This window comes from Nothoprocta perdicaria, unplaced genomic scaffold (assembly GCF_003342845.1).
Source record: "Nothoprocta perdicaria isolate Ctin4 unplaced genomic scaffold, notPer1 scaffold_105, whole genome shotgun sequence".
Lineage (NCBI taxonomy): Eukaryota > Metazoa > Chordata > Aves > Tinamiformes > Tinamidae > Nothoprocta > Nothoprocta perdicaria.
This window is the reverse complement of record NW_020454150.1, coordinates 1,277,384-1,298,850: the sequence shown is the minus strand read 5'-3', so window position 1 is coordinate 1,298,850 and position 21,467 is coordinate 1,277,384. Positions and strand designations below refer to the sequence as shown.

The 21,467-nt window shown below is 42.0% G+C and overlaps 2 protein-coding genes across 4 annotated transcripts in view; one reads left to right on the top strand and one right to left on the bottom strand.

Moving 5' to 3' along the window:
- The window catches only part of KAT6B (lysine acetyltransferase 6B), an 85,554-nt gene extending 81,374 nt beyond the window's left edge, over positions 1 to 4,180 (top strand). For all 3 annotated transcript variants that reach the window (XM_026044560.1, XM_026044576.1, XM_026044569.1), the window contains one exon: positions 1,530 to 4,180. In XM_026044560.1, coding sequence (XP_025900345.1) covers positions 1,530 to 4,006 — 2,477 coding nt within the window. In that variant the 3' untranslated portion in view covers positions 4,007 to 4,180. The remainder of the gene's footprint in view (positions 1 to 1,529) is intronic.
- A 5,140-nt stretch (positions 4,181 to 9,320) lies between these two features.
- DUPD1 (dual specificity phosphatase and pro isomerase domain containing 1) lies at positions 9,321 to 21,341 on the bottom strand. The gene is made up of 3 exons (XM_026044653.1): positions 21,164 to 21,341; positions 12,368 to 12,588; positions 9,321 to 9,618 (listed from the first exon to the last, which is right to left on the bottom strand). The coding sequence occupies exons 1-3, from the start codon at positions 21,334 to 21,336 to the stop codon at positions 9,371 to 9,373; spliced, it is 642 nt and encodes a 213-aa protein (XP_025900438.1). The 5' UTR covers positions 21,337 to 21,341; the 3' UTR covers positions 9,321 to 9,370.
- Between the last annotated feature and the right edge of the window lie 126 nt (positions 21,342 to 21,467).

Genomic DNA, 21,467 nt, shown 5'->3' with positions numbered 1-21,467 from the left:
TGTCTCTCTATTCCACACTGCTGGTAATTCAGTAAAATGTGTGTTGAGGTTCAGTAAAGGGGGAAACAGTCTTTAGTGTTCAGCGCTGCTGTCCCTACTTTCTCCCAGAAAAAAAGAGCAAGATTTTTTGTGTTCTTTATCTGATTTACAGCCTTATCTAGTTGGATTCCAAAGGTATTGACTAACAGAAAAACTAATGGATTCATAGAGCAACCAGTAATGAGCCGTTCTGAAAGCATGCTCATCCCTTGACCTCCTGGCTCTCAAATGCACTTGCAAGTTTTCACTCCAAAATGAATAGCTGGATTCTGAGATCTGAATTATCTTGTTGGAAGCCAGCAGATATTTCTTTAGTGTTTTCATATATGGGTGGGAAGATTATTTTCTGTGATTCTCCATACTTAAAGGATTATCCACTAGTTTCTGTTTTAAACAGCTTTTGTGCTGGTTTAGCACCCTTGCTTAATGTTATGTAACTATATAACTATATATATATATATATATATATATAAAAAAAGTATGTATAATGTTATATAAATATATAAATACTGCTACAAACCAGTGCACAGGTACATTAGAGTATCATCACTTGTTCCTGCTTCTCAACAGAGATGAATTAAACAGGTAAATTGTGTTGCAACTATGTCCCTGTGGTCAGGTTTGTATTGCCTTAACTACACTGATACACAGTGTATTCGGCCATAGACAAGTTATATTACACTAATTGACTGGAGGAAGGTGGTAATGCTACAGAACGAGAGGAAAACCTGATAAAGGAGCATCTCTGACACCATTACACTCGAGTGCTGCCTGTCACGTCTTGAGAATAACTTGCTCCTTTTTTCTGGTATTAGGTGTATAGTCTGGGGGAGAAGAGGAGTGAGTGGGTGCAGCACGTTTTTTGTTGTTGATAGCTCAATCTAGTGTTCTGATGCAGTCTGAGTTTAATTTTACCTTGGTGCTCTTGTGCCTTTTGGCCTTTATCATATATTGTGTGTCGTTGCACTATATGCTGCCTGTAAGAAGTGATTAAAATAACCTACGTACCAGTTTTCAGTGCTGGTATTAAAACATATACGTGATTACTCCAGCTTGTAATACAAAATCCTCAAATATGAGATTCTAGGCCATCATGTTTTTATCGTCAAAGTTGATGAAGATGCGTTAGATTCTTGTCTATATAAAGTAATGGCTTACCTCTGCTTAAATCCAAAGAGTAGTAATAAAATCTTTGGACAATGTTTGCTTTAGTTTTTGTGTCTTCTGATTTAAATCTTCGTGATTGTTTTAGTGTATAACTGGTGTTTTTGATTGCCCTTTTTAAAAGGCTGCTATGCAGGAAGCACTTTGCATATCTGTGCAAGTGTGAGCAAGAGACATTGGCGTCCTATTTTGATTTGAGGTCTGTTTATCCAGACTTTCTGTAATGCATTCTGAGTTGGTAAATTACTTGGGGATTTTTTGTTTGTATGTGTTAGTTTTCTGCAAGCTAAGACTCTTTTTTTYCCTCTATTTATTGCCTCCCAAAGATAATACAGAGGATGTAGCTGTATTGGAAGAAAACACTAAAGACAATCTTGAACCTTTAAAATGTAAGCAGGGCTGGCCAAAAGGAGTTAAGCGTGGTCCATCTAAATGGAGGCAAAACAAAGAAAGAAAGCCTGGCTTTAAACTTAATCTATATACTCCACCTGAAACTCCTATGGAGCCTGACTATCAAGTGCTGGTGGAGGAACAAAAGGAAGCAGCTGAAGACAAACCTTGCCCAGTTCCTGCTGTTGAAGAAGAAGAGAATAAAGATGTATTACAGCCACCAGAAGATGAGGCAAAAGAGCTAGAGCCTGAACCTCTGCATCCACCTGCTGACCCTCTTGAAAAACAAGAAAATGGTGTGATGGAAGCTGGGGAAGAAGAAAGGAATATAGAAGATAATGGGATCAATTTAAAGGGTCAAGAAAAAGACAAAGCAGAAGATCTTTTTTTGCAAAAAGAAGAGTCCACGCATTTGGATGATCATGAGGAGGAGGAGGAGGAAGAGGAAGAACCTTCTCACAATGAGGATCACGATGCAGATGATGAAGACGATAGCCACATGGATTCAGCAGAAGCAGAGAAAGAGGAGTTGCCTGGTGAAGCTTTCAAAGAAATGCTGGAGACGCAGCAGTCTTTTTTAGACGTAAATGTTCAAACTGGTAATTCGAATCAGGAGGACTTAATGGACTGCGGTGTCAACCTTGCAGCTGATGAGAATGGAGGTGACCAGAAAGAACCTGCTGCAGATTCAGACCCAGTGCCAGAATCCGATGATGATCATGCGGATAACAACCAGGACCAAAAAGCTGGTGAAGAATTACATGCCGGTTTCAAGGAGGAGAGCACTGAGGCCATGGAGATTGATTCGGAGACGGTTCAAGCAGTGCAGTCCCTAACTCAAGAGACAAGCGAACACGAAGACGCATTTCAGGATTGTGCAGAGACTCAGGAGGCATGCAGAAGCTTGCAAAATTATACCCACACTGACCAAAGCCCCCAGATGACCTCGCTGGACGATTGCCAACAGTCCGACCACAGTAGCCCAGTTTCATCCGTACACTCTCATCCYAGCCAGTCAGTTCGTTCTGTTAATAGTCCAAATGTTGCTCCACTAGAGAACAGCTATGCTCAGATCAGCCCGGATCAAAGTGCCATTTCTGTGCCCTCTTTGCAGAACATGGAGACCAGTCCRATGATGGACGTTCCCTCTGTTTCTGATCACTCCCAACAAGTAGTGGATAGCGGGTTTAGCGACTTAGGGAGCATCGAGAGCACAACAGAGAACTACGAGAACCCGAGCAGTTACGATTCTACCATGGGTAGCAGTATCTGCGGGAACAGCTCTTCACAGAACAGTTGCTCCTACAGTAGCCTTACGTCTAGCAATCTAACGCAGAGTAGCTGTGCAGTGACGCAGCAGATGTCTAACATGAACGGCAGCTGCAGCATGATGCAACAGACCAACATCAACTCGCCCTCTACCTGCAATGTAAAGTCTCCCCAAGGTTGCGTTGTCGAAAGGCCTCCGAGCAGCAACCAGCAGTTATCCCAGTGCAGCATGGCTGCCAATTTTACACCACCTATGCAGTTGACGGAGATTCCCGAGACAGGCAACGCCAACCTCGGCCTGTACGAGAGAATGGGCCAGAGCGAGTTCGGAGCGGGGCATTACTCGCAGCCCTCGGCCACCTTCAGCCTTGCCAAACTGCAGCAGTTAACCAACACGCTTATGGATCATTCCTTGCCTTACAGCCACTCAGCTGCTGTAACTTCCTATGCAAACAGTGCCTCTCTGTCCACCCCCTTGAGCAACACGGGGCTCGTTCAGCTCTCCCAGTCCGCACATGCTGTTCCTGGAGGACCCCAAGCACAGGCCACCATGACCCCTCCCCCCAACCTCACTCCTCCTCCCATGAATTTGCCGCCTCCCCTCCTGCAGCGTAACATGGCCTCSTCCAACATCGGCATATCCCACACCCAAAGACTGCAGTCGCAGATGGCCGGCAAAGGGCACGTTTCCGTGAGGACCAAATCCACGCCGCTGCCGCCCGCCGCGGCCGCCCACCAGCCCCAGATCTACGGGCGAGCTTCCCAGACCGTGGCCATGCAGGGGCCCGCGCGGACCTTGACCATGCAGCGCGGCATGAACATGAGCGTCAACCTGATGCCGGCCCCCGCTTACAACGTCAACTCGGTGAACATGAACATGAACACCCTGAACGCTATGAACGGCTATAGCATGTCCCAGCCCATGATGAACAGCGGCTACCACGGGAACCACGGGTATATGAATCAAACGCCCCAGTACCCTATGCAGATGCAGATGGGGATGATGGGAACCCAGCCATATGCACAGCAGCCCATGCAGACCGCGGCCCACAGCAACATGATGTACAGCCCTGCGGGGCACCACGGCTACATGAACACGGGCATGTCCAAGCAGTCTCTGAACGGCTCCTACATGAGAAGGTAGGGCCCTCCGGAGAGAGCGGCGGGCCGGCCGCGTCGATCCGCACGGATACCTTCTTGGAGAGTATGATTTCAAAACCAGCAATTGGTGTGAATGCAAAAACATTTGTTGGCACCATTTAAAAGCTGTATGCAGCAGAAAGCCTTATACAAGTCTCTCTTCTTTTTTCTTATTTCTTTTGTTTCCTTGAAAAACAAAACAAAAACAACAAAAAATACACTTTGCGGGTTTATTTTCTTTTTGTTTTCCTCCAGTTTTCCTTTGGGGGGGGGAATTAGGTTGTTCTCCATTCTTTTTTTATGGTTTTTTTTTTTTTTTGAGCTTGAAGTTCTCTGGAAAGGACGAACTCTTTCTATGAACTGCAATTACACAGCAGCTGATGGTTCAGAGCCATTTTATGTGCCTGCTCCCATTAAAAATGTGGATAAATAGACTCCAAAACTACCAGACAGTACTGGATCCTGAGCTTCTCTCTCCTTCCCCCACATGTAAATGCCTTTTAGCCGTTCTTTTATTGTATTATTTTGTTTCTGAAGGTGACACTTCCGCATGCCGCTAATGTCTTTGTTAGTGACAGTGCATTTTGTAGTACTGTACAAGTGTTGTGCTTAACAGTAAGCCATTTCTTAATTTTTTTGCCTTGATTAGGTTACCCTAGTTTGAGGGTAAAAAACAAAACAAAACAAAAAGAACTATATTTTTGTTAATTATAAAACTTGTAAAAATAATAAAGCTGAAAAGGCTATTCACATTTTGGTTAGTTCAAAGGGTTTTATTGATATATGTTTGGTGTAAAGTTGAGACACTTTTTTTTTTTTTTGTGACCAGTTTCTTTGGGATTGGGGTAGGGAAAAAGGCAGCTTTCTGTTTTATAAATACTGATTTTTTTTAATTGAAGCATATCTCAGTGTTTATTTGTCAAGTTTTGAAACATTTTCATATATGTCCAAATACTTGGCAGGATTTAAAAAAAACAAAGTAGTGAATTTGGTGTAAAGTTGCTATTTTATGGAAATGCCTCTAACTTTACATTTTCATTCCATCTGTAGATTTTTCTATCTTTATAAAATATTGGAGTTATTTTTTAAGGGAAAAAAATAGAGCAGTAGCGTGTGAATAGCTCAAACTAAGCTTACAGATCGCATGTAAAAAGGCAAAAGTTATTTGTGTCTGTTTATATTGCTTCCTTTTTTGTAGCCTTTGTACTTGTACAGAGTGACTGTAAGGGCCGAACAGAAGAGGCTTGATACATGTAAAAATAGAACCCAGTGACACTCTTGTATTTATCTGTTATCTTTTTAGTCAGTCACTTAAAAACAAACAAGAAACGAAAATAAAAACCATAAAAACAAAAAACCCTAAGCTGTACATTTTAACATAAAATAAATTATGATGAGCCATTTTTAGCCTCTTGTGTCWTGTCATAGTTTGATGTTGCATGGGGAATTGCCTCCTGAAATAATATTTATTACAGCTCTCATGTGCTTAATCTAAAACCCATTAAAGCTGATGGGGTTTGGATTAGCGTGTTAGAGCCTAAATGTAGGTTACCTATCACATACACCTTGTGGAAATGAAGGGTGTCTAAGATTATTTTTTTAAATTAGTCTTAATTAAAATATTAAATACATACTGAATACATTACAATGTTGTAAATATTTAATGTACAAAAATTCTTTTCCTATAGAAAGTGCTTGTATATAAAAGGCGGTGGTAATGACCATGATGTGTTTGGACTCAATCTTGAAGACAGAACCCCAACCTTTTCTTCCTTTTGCCTGTTGCTGGGTTCCAGGATGATGAAAATCTTTTGAGGCTCTCCCAGACTTCTCTAGTATACATAGTGTGTACGTATATATGTGTGTGTATATAAATACACATGAACACCTAAAATTTAGCAGTAGGAGGGCTGTTAAAATCAAGAAGGTTCTGTACAGTGAGCTTGTTAAATGAGAGCCTGAATCTTTAGTCAGATGCACATGAGTTGGCACCAAAGGGGGCCCTGTGAGGATCTTTCAAGATGGTTTTGAAGGGAATGTTGCCATCGAATACCTCCCAGCACCACTGACGTGGCAGGAAGGTCGCTAGCTAATGTGAAATAATAAGTCAGCTTAACTGAAAACACTGTTTTCCCAATTGCAGCATGTCAAGGAGCATCTAAATGTTTAAAAGTCAGATGGGGGTGTGTTTTAAAGAGAGTATGTGTTCTTGTCATGTCAAGGAATTGGTCATTTGTGTTCATGTATGTGACCTGTTAACCTTGAAAAGGGTGAGAAAGGACAGGTATTTTTTCAGCAGGACAAACATCTCTTCAAATGTCTTCTCATAGTGACTCTTAAGCTCCAAACTGCATTATTACTGTTTGAGCCTAATACATTCTGAGAGAATAATTGAGAAAGAAGCTGAGAAGTAAGTATATTCACTTCAGAATTGCTTAGGTGGCACTGATGGCAGTACCAGCAAAATGCTTCAAGCGAGACCTAATTCTCTTTAGAGCATCAGGTCTCTCTAGAGCACAGCCTACTTCAGCTGGAAGCTGCCGAATCACTGCATTCCTGAAAGGTGCCCTCTGTAGTCACTGCCCTTCTTCAAAGGCTGGAACTGTAAATGTTTCCATGTTCTAGCTACCTAATCTTAACACCAGTGGACAAAAATAAACCAATTTGTGGCTGATGTTGCAAGAGATCTGTCTGAACCAGGCTAGTATGTAGACAGTCCCCTATCTATGTGATTCAATTTTGTCAGCCTTACTAGTTTGGTGAGTATATAGACATGTTGATAGAAAGACAAAAAACAACCTCCATTAAAACACGGTGGAGACCTAAATAACAAGAATGAGCCTGACAGAATCATCTGGAGTTTTTAGAGTTGACTTGTTACAGCCTGTTCTGTAGAGGCTGGCACCTTCAGAGCACCAGCAAGAATGATATGGTAAAGACCTATAACTTTTTCTTCTTCTTCCTAATTGTTTTGTATTTGTTGGTTTTTTAAACTGCATTTTTTCCAGGTTTCTTAAGGGCATAATGTAGAAACCACATATATGTACGTATATATGTGTGTGTGTGTGTGTGTGTGTGTGTATGTAGGTCATGTCTTCTGTAGTGAAGCACCAGGGTATGCATTTTTAAATGACAACTCTGGAGGTTGTTGTATGGGGAGGGAATTTGTAAGAATATACAAGATAGACTTTTATCTACCATACCTAGAGAAATCTGTACCTGTTATTTTTGAGAAATTACCTTTGTGCCATTTCTGATCTTTATGCTAAAATGGCCTCTCCAAGTAGTTCCCAAGTAGCTTGGAGTTGTCCTTAAAAAATTGTAGATGAGTTTCTATTGCCGTGTCAGCGTTGCCACATGCCAGTTTCCTAAACTGCTATGCAGAATCAAGCGAGTGGGAATGTCTTAAAAGGGCCTAGTATTTTGCTCCCTRTGAGTAGTGGGGAGATTCTTGTTTGGACACTCCATCAGTCTCCACTAAAAGCAGCTGGGCCTCAGAAAACTAAAATTTTTCCTATGTATTTTTCTTTGCAAAACAAACTCTTTTGCAACTGAAATGTCTGAAATGCAGCTTTGGCAAGATGCGGGGTTTGTGCATCCCAGTCATGAATGTTGTTCACATCATGAAGTCTGATTTGGTTCTTCAAGGTAGTTTAGCTTGTCTTTATTGTCTTCTGTTATGTTTGAGAATTTTGAGATTAAAATATTATGTAAAATGTAAATGAGAACTCAAAAACAGTATATTATGGGTGGCTGCAACCTTGSTTAGAGTGTTATGTTGGAGGACAAATGATTTATTACTGTTCAGCTCTCAAAGGAGCTGGAGCAATAGGAAAGCCTTTACAGTAGAGAGGCTAAGCTGATAAAGAACTGTTAACATATTGAAAAAGCTATTTTTAAGTTGTGCTTGGTTCCATTTGGTTTGCAGAGTACACTCACATTTCTTAGCAGCACATTTCTGCCCTCTGTTCGCACTTGAAGTGTCCAAGACTATCTGCACTTCTGTTACACCCAGCTTGCAAAGTATTTGCTAAAGACCTGGAGAAGTCTCCTGTGTTCCCCCATGAAGAGAGGCAGTAAATGGCTCTTACTGATATTTTGGATTAACAAAATTCCAAGGGCAAGAGTAGCATGTTCTTTTTYCAGCTAGCAAAAGGTAAGTGTGGCTTGCTTGTGATCATCCTGTACAATATATTTTTAAGAATATCCAGTATTACTCAAGTGGCAAAACTGTTACAGTTTCTAAAACAGATTACTAAACAGATTTCTAAACAGATTACTCATACTAGTGTCAAATGGAGCAAAGTTGAACACATTTAGGTCCTTATTTGTGTATTTTGACCATTGCTGTCAATAAATACAGTAACCTGCAGCCGTATTTGAAGCACAGAAATGTATTAGCATGACTAACCCTGAGGGAGGCAGGAACAGGAGTGGTGTCTAGAAGCACAGCAGCTTTTTTGTGGTGAATCAAGMCACTCCTCTTTACAGCACAAAGGATATGACTGAATTATTTTGTGTTATTCTAGAGGTGTATAGTTCTTGCAAATGCTATTAGAGAAAAACAAATAGCATCACATGTACAAATCTTTTAGACTTTCTGTGGCCTAGGAAAGTGCCCTGGATTGGCAACTCTTAATTCAAGCGATTGAAACACTTGAGAAAAGCAAATTAAAGTTAAGATGGCTAAAATAAGCCATCATATTTGTATTTGAGAAACCCATTGCATCTGTTTATGTGTCTGACCCCCTCAAGAATCTTACTTTGCCTGTATTTGTTGTGCTCTGCAAATTCCACAGCGAAGCCTGGGCAGATGATTTGCATCTGGAGCTTCTCTAAACTTGCTCCCCAAATTTGTTCTYGTCGGAGTAGAAATATAGAAGCCAAGAGACAGCAGAAAGGGACAAACTCATGGGAAATACTTCAGCACACTAAAGAATTTAGTCTTTAGCTGCTGTTTGTGCTACTGCTGCTTGGGTTCTCTTTCCCAAATTCCCTTTATGCAGTGGCTAACTGATCACTTTTAAAGGTCGTGTGCTTGTTTGGACATCAACATTTTGAGGGTACCTGGGCAGAAGAGGGTTTAGTTTAAACTGTGCGTGTTGTAGTGGTGGAAAAGCATTTTTTTTTTTTTTTACACAGGAAAACTTTATGTATTGATGTAGTGAAGAAGACTCTTAAAGCCAGGAAATTTTACGATGGTGGGTTTTAAACTTGGCTTCCTTTCTTTCCATCTTGACAATATTTGGATGTTTCTCCTTTCAAGTAACAAATGATTTTCTTTGTGGCTGTGTAATATGCCAGATCGCTCCCTTCCCTCTTTTGCTGGAGTTTCTTTTCCAGTAGCAGTCTCCTGTCAGGAGCAATTCTAGATGGTGGTRTTGCTCTCGCCATCGCTGGATGGTAGACAGTTCTTGGTGTTCCTCCTCTGCAGTGCCAGCGCGATGTCCAGTTCTCTCAGCTGCTTCAGGAAGCCCCGGTTCGGCAGGATGCACCGGTGCCTTGATACCTGTTCAATGGCATCCACCACCGTCATGTTCTTGTAAATCATCAGGTAAGCCAGGACCAGTGTGGCTGACCGGCTGCGACCCATAGCGCAGTGAACCAGAACCTTATCTGCGGGAACAAGGCTGGGTTACATATGATGTTGGGTTATATATGTTCTTTTGTTGTAAGGATGAAGGGTTACACTTAATAGCATTCTTTCAAGTTGTTTTTCCCCCCCTTTTTTTGTTTCTTTTTAAGTAGGGGGGAATTCTTACCGTAAAGCCTGGAGACACAATCCAACTTGGAGTTTGAGTGTTTAGTCTTAATTAGGATACCTTTGATTTTATTTATGTGTGCTCTAGTCCCTGTTTGGGCACAATGACCAAAGCACAGGGATGAAGGGAGAATTTAGTAAGCTGTCAGATTATCCTGCCATGAGGGTATGTGGGGTGCAAAGAGGTGCTTCTCTCATACTACTAGCTAGAGATAAAAGGTGTCCCTCTGATTTTGAATTTTTTGCTCCATCCCCAGTCTGAAGATATAGAGCACATCGCTTGATTGGTCTGCACRCATATTTCATTTATAGAATGTAGCTAAGAGGGTTTTCGTAAGACCCAGTGATATTTTGAGATCGGGGGTAAGAAGGGCTGTAGACATTTGTGAATAAAATAACTAGCTGGATACAAAACAAGCACTTTGACTGTATAAAAGCTGCTTCCCAGCTCTTTGGTTATTTTCTCTGGTGAGTCAGCCCCACTCATATTGAATAAAAATGTTTTTCCCCCATCCTCCTCCTAAATTGTTTTCATTTCCTTGCAGCAGTGGCCTGTCTCATTCTGCAAACACACTGCTCCTGCCAGTGGTTTCTGCCTCTGGATAAACATGCCTCAAGTTTTAGCTTTCTCCTGTTGCTCAACTTAACTTTGGATTTCCACCTTGGCTGTAGGCACTAGCAGGGACACAAACCAAAGTGGAACCTTCCACATTCACAATGTCCAAGGGAGGAGGAGGAAGAAAACAGTAAGTGGGTTCGGGTCTGATTGTCAGTTTTCAAAATGCTTCAAAAACTTTCCAAAAAGGGTTCTGRGATAGCAGAGCACACAAAGGGCTGAGCTGCTCAAGGAGGCTCGTGTGGAGCAGGCTCTCAAACATCCTGCTAAGCTGAATTGCCGGGGTGCAAAGCTGTGCCTGCTGCTGATTAACTCTCTTGCTGCCAGGCACAAGAGCAGTCTTGGCATGAGCAGCACTGCTGTGTAATGGCTGTATCGAAACCTGCCAGCACAAGGGTATTAATGGTTACAGTCTGAATCCTAATCCCGGCAAAGAGGCATCTTGGCAAAATTCCAGTCCCACTGATAAACTGAAAGAGCCTCTTCCTGTCATGGAAAAATGATAATCCCTTCTATTATTGCTCTAAATATTTGAAACGGATGAAAACTCTCGTTTGTTTGGCCTTTCAAGCCTCTTGCTAGAATTTCCTAGCTTGTAAATGGGTGACTGCGGAGGAGGATKAAATAAACGGTAGGACAAGGCAGGGCTTTGCTTTCAGTGGTGGGAAACAGGTGACCTAGGAGAAAATAATACTATTCTGTGTTGTACTAACAAAGGCGAAAAATGACCATAAAATTTTTTAGTGTTTACTAGTTATAGGAAAGCAACACATTCTTAGGTGTTAATAGTTGAGATCTGACTGCCTATGGAAACGAGATTCTGGTACAGTTTTCCAAGGCCACATCTCTTCTGTATTTATTGTGATATCTTGAGCTTCAATGTAAGGACCAATCTGAACTGCCTTTGTTCAAGTGATGATAATGGATAAAAATGACAACAGCACATTGCCCTTGAGGAAATATCAATACTGAGGTGTCTTTGGTCAGAGATCTTTATATCTGTCTCCTATGCTTCCTTCCACATTGCTTTAGTATCTTTCTTTAATATATTGCTTCACATGACATGTTTGCATGCATAGAAAAATGCTCTCCGTTTCACATTCTGAGGAGCTAAAACCCAAGAGAATGAGTGCTAAATCTTTGGCATAGAAAGAATTTAGAAGCATCTTAAAATCATGCCCTGCCTTCAGGCAGTTGGTCATCTCTCCTGTGAGCTCCCCTAACTTTGAATTTGGCATTTGGGGAAGTCTTTAAGCACAGCTTAAATGGGAGGAGGAGTACTGTTGGAAGCTAGTGGGAGACTAAGGCTGCCAAATTTCCATCAGTGTAGAGCTTTTTGTTAGAACATGCTGGAGGCCTGTGAATAATGATTTCTGGTAATCAAGCTGAGAAATTACGAAGAATTATGTTTCCAGATCTCTGCTGTCAAAGTGGTTTCAGTTCCCTGCTGCTTGGAAGATGACAGATGGAGATAAATGTCTGTTACAGCTTTGAGGCGACGTGATGGCCAGGTAGGAAGGTGTCTTTTATGTTTGTGGTGAGTGAAACTAAAGCTGCAGGRTGTGAAGCTGTGGAGTGACAGCCTAGAATCTCTTTAGGACACCCCTCTTGTGCYTTGTGCCCCACTATTCAACCAGTATTCATTAAGCCTGTCTTAATTGGGACCCCTTTGAGGAAAAGGCACTAGTGCAGTTTCTGTCTCCAGGGTGTTTRTTATAATAAAGTCCTGCTCCTCTGCGATGTGGCCTCCTGTCAAACAGCCTGGAAGGGGTGCTTGGGCTCGTACCAGCTCTGCAGTGAAAAATGTCCTGAACACAGTTACCACCCCTGCCTTAACTTAACAACCGCTTCTCTGCTACTAGTTTTATAAGCTCTATTAAACAGTCTTGGCCTTGTCTTGTTCCCACATAGCTGGACGCTTTGAATTATGCTTATCCAGCTCAAGTAAACACTGTCCCAGTTTTAACCATTTTCAACACCAGCCTTACTTCTTTCATCCTGAAGTGCATCATCAATGAACTTAGAAGCTGAGTAAAAGAACTGGCTGAGCTTGAAGGTGGGGAGATCATCTGCCTCCACTCCGTGGTACTCCACAGTCATGTCCCGGTAATATTCTGGTCCCGTGTCCACGTTGCGCTGGCCGTGGGCTGCGTTGAGGATGTGGGTGAAACCTGCCTTCTCGAGGCTGTAGCGGTCTAATGCAGTTTTCCTGCCGAAACAAAAGCAATGGTGTAAATGAAGAGTTGTCTTCATCCAGCAAGCCAGACAAACTCTGATCTCGTCCGTGCTACGAGTTAATGAAATTGCTAATGGTTCAGAAATGTGCCAGTTGCCATTGTAAAAATTTTAAGATGTCATTTAGGAGGAGGATGATCCCTTGAAGTTCATCATGCTCTCCCAAGCATTGCAAGGTGTCAGAGCACCTTACAAGTGAGCATATTCCTCTGGCACCTAAGTCATGCAGGCAATGCTGCCTTCTGTCCTTCCTACAGAAGATGAAATTTAAGATACGCAGAGTAAGTTACTCAGGGTCATAAGGGGAAATCAGTGGCAAAGCTTGAAATAGGATGCAATGCAGGAATGCAGCTTTCCCCTTCTCTCCCATCATTTGATATTGCAGAACTAATAAAAGAATCAGTGAGATGTGAGTAGCAAGATAGCTGGGATTCAGAAAGCTCTATGTCTCTAAAAGCTACAGGACTTTTTTTTTTTCTTTCTTCCTTTTATATCTTTTTTTTTTTTCTTTCTCTCTGATGCAATCCCTATCAGGCTTTGTGTTGATGCTATGTTGGGTTAAGCTAGAAGACTTCAGCAAAAAGAAGTGGATACGGAAACCAGATATCAGCCTTCAGCAAAAGCTATAAGTCATTTAGTTCAGTATCCTATTCTTTGTGCTCTCTTTCTTTGTAAAATCAGAAGTCAGAAGAGGAAATCTTCATGATGTTTCTGTGCCAGCAGCTTGAAGTTCTTCAATATGTGCAATTTGTGGCAGACATGGAAAAGAAAAGTCACTTTTAAAATTTCCATTGCAGAAAGCATTTGATTTTTGAAAAGCTCTGTTCTGGAAAAGCTGTCAAGTTTCTTTAGCGTCTAAAAGGACTAGTGAGCTTTTCCCCCCCAAAAATTATGGGCTTTGTTCTATTAATATATGTTCACATAACTGCTACTGCCATAAAGGAATTAGTGCATGATATAAAACAGCTCTTTTCATCCCAAACTACCTGTCTCCGTGAATGTTTCCTGAGCATTTCAATGTGTAAATGCATCTTCTGGCCTTTAATAATTCTAGTGGGGACAACTTGAAAATAAATTTGACTTCACCTGCCTGCTGTCTCTCAGTCAAAATCCCACACTGAGCGGTCAAGAGCACGATAAGACAGCTAATGGATATGGATCTTSAGGGTTTCATCTGTGTTATTTTGATTTAAATCAAACCCATGATAACTGGCTTTTCTGAGTTGATCATTTTCCCTGCAGAAGTTCCCTTCTGGACAAGAACAAAAATATCTTGACATCCCCACCCCTGGCACTTTTCACATGAAATAATGTCACAAGTTCCCCATGTGAGTTTAAAAAATAAAAATAAAAAATCTGGTCAATTTGACAGCTCCCTAAGCTCAATAGATTCTACAAGACAAAGAGGTAAAAACATCTCGCTGTGACCTGCCACCATCTCTTCAGGTCGGTCATGTTCACTCCTGCCCTTCATATTCTTGCATATTCTTGTTGCAGTGACTGACCTAGAAAGATTCTTTTCTCTGTCTCTTTCATTCAGGCCCTCCCTCTCTGGCAGTCTCCTCAAGGTTGGTATGTTCTACAGATGTCGCCAGCAAAGGCACTTTAGTGAAGACTGTAAAAGATGGTCAATGCTCTTAATTTAAATATGTCTGAGGTGAAAGAGAGATTCTGCTTTCAAGTTAAATTGTGTTTTGTTTTGCYTCCCTGATACTGGGATGGAGAAAATCTGGTTTCCATTCCCCAGAGTTGGCCCAAAGCATGCATCCAACAAACAATGAAAGGCTGGTGCTCTCAGGTCAGAGATCTGGGCMCAATTAGAACCTCTGCAAGTTGAGTCCTACATGCTGAATAGCAAGTAAGACTATTGTAGTGAGAGGCAATGGAAAAAATGAACATTAACTGTTTGGGGCAGGGGTGGAGGGAATGCTCTGATGTACTATAGCTACTACCAAACTTGGGTTCTGCAGCCACTGTTCAATCTAATGAATAATATTTGAATTAAATGAAGTTGTTGTTCTAAGCAAGGACAATGACAAACAATAGGTCATATGACAATCATATTAACATTTGACTTTGCTACGTTCATCTGAAATCCAATTTTCCTGTTTCCTTGATTAGGTTCTCAGGAGATTGCCTGTTGACACAGTGGCTGCATCTAAAGCATTTGTTTCTGACAGTCTCAATTACTGTGGTGTTCTGTGTCTCAGGATCTCATCTTTACGTGTTCAGTAGCCCTAGTGTTCAGTAAGTTTTCAGAAAGGAGGAGTCCTGTCTTTCATGAACTGCATAACCATTCAGCTCAGTTGGTCTCCCCAAGCTCCTGGGAACTGGAGCTGATGAGTACAACCCGAGCAGGTTTAACACAGTTCTAAAAATATTTGTTTCAATATGAATATTTTAGGCCTACATCCAGTAGCTGTTCCAGTGCCCTGAATGCCACGGTGTGTTGGAGGTCAGAGCCTGGCACAGTGGGTACCCTTATCTCTAGTTGCACACTGTAAACTTGGGGCCCTCAATGGAGTTTCGTCACCCTTATTCAGTTAACTAAACTGAAAAAGGGGTCAGGTGCTGTTTGTTATCAGGTTGCTTTAGCTCTTGTCTCTCTCTGCTTGTCAGAGTGTGGGTGTATGCACCCTGCTGCTCTGTTATCTSTGTTTCCCATAGCTTGGGCTGGAAACAGAGCAGAGTGGCCATGTCCCTCCATTGGATGTTATTGCAAAAAGCCTGTTGTGAATACTCAGACACAACTAGATCATCTTCTGTGAAGTATTTTTTTTCTCCTTTGAAGTAAATTATAAGCATACCAAGGAAATACTTGGAGAGCTCTCTACTCTGTTGTTTTTGCCACTGAAGAATCTGCTTTCTATTTTCTCTCGTGCTTTGCGTACGGGGACTTGGAGATGTTTATTGGTTATACTTGTTATATAACTTCATTCAGAAATGTCCTTTTGAACTGAATGTTGAAAAGGTCACTTATTACCACAGGTTCCTTACCCAGTGCCACCTTTTTCTTTGTAATAGGAATCTAAATGGCCTTTCTGCTGAAGTTGCTAATCTAGAGGGTAGAAAACTTTCAAAACAAAAAAGCAGAGATCAATGTTGAGCTCTCAAACATTATAATCCTAGCAGTGCCACTGGAGTTAGTGCTCACACTGTGCTGGGTACAGACGTCACAGAGATTGTTAGCTGTACAGGGCCACAAAAGCCTTTCAGAAGATATTTCCCCCATCAACTGATGCATTTTTAGACTCTGTGTCTTTTGAAGAAAACTGAAGTGACGCCATTTCTTCTTTTCACAAGGAGTTGGATTCAAATGMAGGCAAAATTTTTTGAAAACACTTATGGTAATTGCACTTAAGCATTTAACAGAAGATGCCTCTACTGTTGATTTGAAAGCTCTTCCAATTCTGTCGTGTAAATCCAAAAGCTGGACAAATAGCCCCACTTGCTACACTAACCTGGGCTGGTCTGCTTTTCATTCCCATCATTCATCTTTCTACCTTGTACTTGGATCACGASGACTGTGGGGTTTGGGTTGTCTCTCTGGTGTCTACTGAACTGAGCTCATGGCCTGTGCCAAGGCTGTGACACCAGCATAACACAGGCAACAAAACCTGTTCCTGCTGTGCCTGCCACGCTGATCAACACACAGAGTTGAGGAGGAGGTGAATCCCTTACAGGGGGACACAGATATCTCAAAAGTAAAGATTTCCCTGTCCCTGATGGGTTTTGCTTGAATTGGCGCAGCTATGGGTGAACTCCAGCTTTGGGTGAAGGAGCAGATTTGTCCCTTATAAAACCTTAGCTCTTCAGTTCARGAGAGCACATAAGCGTATGCTGGAATATGTGCTCTATAGAATTTATACATATATATATATATACACACACACACGCATACACACACACACACACACACATATATATATATATATGAGAGTTCCTTTCTCTGTGCAGCAATACCAGTGCTTTGCTGAATCAGGTCCTGCGTATGCTGTGAGACAGTTGGACTGAAAGATATTTTTAAAGTTTTGGGGCAAGAGAGGGCACTTTGATACAGGAATGCTGCTTAAATGGTGAAAGTTAGAAATAAAATCACTTTCATGTGATCTGTGAATATCTCCCTATCACTGAGAGAAGTGACCCAAACTAATGTCACTCCATTTCACATGCTTCCCAGAAGAATACTTATGTCTTTAGACTGTGCAATGGCTTGTCCATGATTTTAACTGTACCTGCTCTTAATTTTCAAGTTAACATTTGTAGGAGAAAATGTAAGTACTGTGGCAAGCTTTTCTTCTAGAAGTAACAATGTAGTACTGGCAATGTGAAAGACATTTCTTTCAGTTGCTGTCTTCCAAGTCATTTCWTTCTCTTTGCAAAATATTGCCATCAACAAGCTTTAGTCCCAGCTCATACTATGGAAGATGCCCAAACCAATGCTGCTGGAAGAGAAGGAAAAACAACTTGCAGGCACGGTAGCCTGCACATCCGTGTGAAATATTGAGCATCTTAGTAGCATCCATCAAAGGAGACCAGTGGCGCTCAAGAAAAACTGGAGTGCCTCTAGGAGCAGGGAAATAGTCCTCTGAAACATCTCCTCAAGAAATGGGCAGCACAGCTCCCTCCACAGGTAAGCTGGCACTTCTTTGCTCTTATGTTTATCGACTCTAAGCTGAGCCAAACCTTTGAGCATCATGCAGAAGAAAAGCAAGGCAAATGTGTTTCGGTATAGACTGTTTAAACCCACATATGATCTGAGACTGACAAAACAAGGAAATCTTGAGTCAACAAGTTACGAGAAGAGGAATTGTCACACTCAAACTTTCCCGTTTTCTTAAGCACCAAAGGAAAGCTTGATGCAGGATGATAATTTACCATCTGGTCAGTGTCAGAAAGAAGCTTTCTCAATATAGGCAATACTGACACTTTCCTTTAAAAATCTGGCAGCTTTCCCTCATGAGATTTTGAGAATTTCCAATAATACTGACCCAATTTCCTTTAACTACAGCRTCCAGGGAAGCTAGAGATAGTATTGTATCCCGTTTTTAATTCTGAGTGGTTGCTTCATTTCTATGGCTACRTCCTGTTCAGCTAGAGCAATTTTTCATGTCCTACTAAAAATGCTGAAAAARCTTTTCATAACTTATGGTAGAAAGATATTTAACGATCCATTTTCCTCTAGATCAAAACAGTAGACAGGGATTTTTTTTAAGTGATGTAAGTAAAGGAAACTCCTCTMTGCCTTCTATATAGCAAAGGCAGCAAATGCATTTGTAGTCAGTCTATTCCTAGCCTTTCACTTCAGTCACACATATGTGCCTCTCCAACTGTTAAAAATCACCTACCAACTGAGATGTTGTGTGGGGAAAACTAGAAGGGTAAATGACAAGTGTTATGTGCATTGGAAACAGTTGCTGCTTTAAGGGGTTTATTGTCCAATGTTACATATCTGACTTTCTGGATTGCTAAAGTGCTGTTACAATTGGCAGATTTTCATGCTAATAGAGTTGAAACTATGTCCTCATGAGTGTTGTTATTATAATCTAAAGCTACATATGCTCTTTTTGTAGACATCTTTAATTCCATACAACCTGGAGCGCTCCTATTTTTATATGGTTAATACTCACATAAGTTGTAGGAGTTCATAATGCTAAACAGTGGGAGGTAACTATCAGCTATGCTGAATGAGTCCCATCTGTTTTCTTCTAGGTTAGTATAAATTGCCTTTTTATTTAGTCACTTGGAAAAAGCCGAACTGTATTGGTTTTCTGGAAACAGCAGAAGAGGAGAGAGTGTTTATTAAGCATGTCTTTAACATTCAGCTATGTTTCTTACTGGATCTACATTACTGACTCCAATCTGTAGGTGAACTTGCTACCTGTGTGCTGTGATCACCTTACCTGGGATAGGGTTCTCCAAACATAAGCCTTTAGAACAAGCACAGACCGTGTTTTTCTCAAAGCGGAAGCTCTGTTCAAATCATATCCCAAAGTTTTTCTTTGATCTTTATGGAGTAAGACTCCAAAATACTTTATTTTCAGTAGGAGTAACTCGAGAACATGTTACTTGGATATGGATGAAACTGTGATCAGGCCTGAAATCCTTATCAGAGCTGGACAATGGCTAAGATGAAGACAGACTCTTGGAAGGCTTTTGTCTTCAGCTAAAATATCCTTTGGAATTCAGAAATGTGGAAGCAGAGCCATCATCTTGGTAACAAAGCAACCTCTGAAAAGCCACACAAAAAACTCCAAGCTGTGTATCTGGCAGAGGTTTTCCATGGATCTGGAGTGAACCAAGTGAGTTGGGATTAGTCAGTCAGACTGCTCACACCAGTAAACTGGTGAGCAGTAAATGAAGGAAGCAAGACAGAGCTGCTTTCCTTTCCATCCCTATAAAAGACTTCTGGATTTGAGCAGGATACAAGTACTCATCCTGGTAGCAGATGAATCAAGAGCTTGGCAAGGCAAGCTTTGTTCCTATCATTGGGCTGTCTCCTACAAGTTCCAGTGTTTGGTCTTTAAAAGTCCTTGGAACTTGCTGGAGGAAAATTTCAATTGGAGCTGAACGCAGCATGTTGTATTTTGAGGCTTTGATTATTCTGGGTCTGACAGGCTCATGGAGATTTCATTGCCTCTGGGCAACATCTGCAGTGAAGCCTTGTAACAAAAGGATTGAGTGGCCTCACAGGGCTCCTTGATAGCCTGTATTGCATTAGATGGGAGATGTGATTACGTAGCCAGGGTAATTAATTAGCATTTCCATAAGCAGTCACAAGTCCTGTTAACCTTGTAAATGCAGGAGGCAGGAATGAAGCACAGATGTGAAGGCGCTGAAGGTAAACTCTGTGTGTGTGTGTGTGTGTGTGTGTGTGTGTGTGTGTGTGTGTTCACTTGATTTTGTTGATGAGCTCCACTAAATACTTTTAGGACCAGCCTTAATTTAACGTAGCTAAGGATGCAAATACAGTCAACAGCTGTTCACATCTCCATGGCAGCTCTTTGGCAACCAGTGCTACAGTAAAATCTTGAAATAAAATAAACTCCCCTGCCACATTGAAGGGGGAAGCTGCTGGTCAGAATGCTGCTTCCCCCAGCTGCTGGGGGAAGATGTGGAACTGGCTGAGAAAGAACATTAGGGGTCCCTGGGCTTGGTCTGCTTCAAATGAAATGCTCTGGTAACAAAAGCTGTATATTGCCTACAGACCAGGTTTCAAACCAGATTTTCTGGCACTGGATGTGGCTGTATGTGACAAAGGAAGTCATTCTCTTGCAGGAGGCCCTGCTTTCTGGTGGAGTTTTGTTTCTCTTCGCTGCTGTTGTGTTCTTGTTTTCCCTGCTCCCCAATTCTCTTTCCTCCTCCGTGGGCTTTCTTGTTCCCTCACCGCTGATGATATGGAGGATTTGCTTCCTCTTAAAGCATCATTGCTTTTCCTGGCCCGTTTGGCCAAGCTTTTCCCATAGTTTAAGGGGGGTGTGTGTGTGGTACTTTTTTTGTTTGTTTAGTTTTTTTCCCCTCCCCTCTGTTTCTCGAGTGGCAGACCCTGCTTGCTGAAAGCCCAGGTCTTGTGCGCCTTTCTATTGCCTCTGGCGCCACAGAAATAATTGGTCAATGATATTAGGAGCCTTGTAACTTCCCCAGCTGTATATCTTTCGTCTTTTATAACCTGGCAACAGATGAATTTTAGGACCTTTTAAAAAATTATTGAGAACTTTGGAGTCAGTGGGACTGCAGCTTGTGCCTTGCAGTGATGATGTGAAATAAATGTCATGTTAGGGAAGGGTGTAGAGGAAAATGGGAAGCCAACCAATACTGCCTAAGGGGTAAGAAAAGCTCTCATGCTGTTCCCAGGGCCTGGTTGGGGGGGTTGCTCATGGCCTGTCTCTCCCTGCCAGCTCTGTATGCCAGAACATGCCTGCTCTTTCTGTCTTAGTCCTGGGATCAGCAGAGCTAAGTCCATCCTTTCTCCAGTTGCCATTTGGGCTGCTTGGCAAGATTCCTCTCTGTAGTTTTCCCCCTTTCAGTCTTCCGTTTGTTTTAATGTCTTGCCCAGTTTGAAGGTGCTGAGTACTGCAGGTATACGAGCACAGGCTGGGAAACGCAGCTTGCCCCATCTCCTCAGTCCCTTTCAAGGGTCACACACTTCAGGATTAAACCACTCTAAACTGCAGTCCARTGCCTCTAGCCCAGACTCTTTAGTCACAGCATCTGCAGAAGAAATGCCCCTCGGTGATAAATGACAAATTATTGCTAGAAATGAACCATTTAAAAATAGACTGCAATTAACTTCCWCCTCTGCTGCCTACGCTACTGCCCTTACTGCTCTATTACTCAGAGCACTTTAAGGGTAGACTGCTCCACATTTACCCAATATTTTCTTTGAGCAGCAACAACCTAAACAGCGTGCTCTGCTGGGCCGATTGCTTTGTTGAACTCACTTCAGTCAGTGGGTTATCAAATCAGATCATTAGTGCTGACTGCTGGCTAATGGGTRGCTGGAAGAAAGAAATACCGCGCTTTATTGGTAGGCTCCGCTTAGCACTTACTCATCTCCTATGTAGAGGTTGGGCCAGACTTCGCTGACGTGCGTGTACTTGGGGCATCCTTTCCAGAAGAGCCGCTCCAGTTCGAATGCGCCCGGCGTACAGTAGTCCCCGTCAGGATCCACTTTGACTGCTGTGTATGCGTTTTTCCCAATGTTCAAACCTACTGATGACATCTTGTCTCGGCACGTGTGAGATACTGAAATGCAACCAAAGAGGAAGGTGAGGCTGAGGGAGCCCAAAGCAAGTGAGCTCTGCCCCTGCTAAGGACGCACTGAGAGCAGCATTGTCCACCCGCAACCTGGCA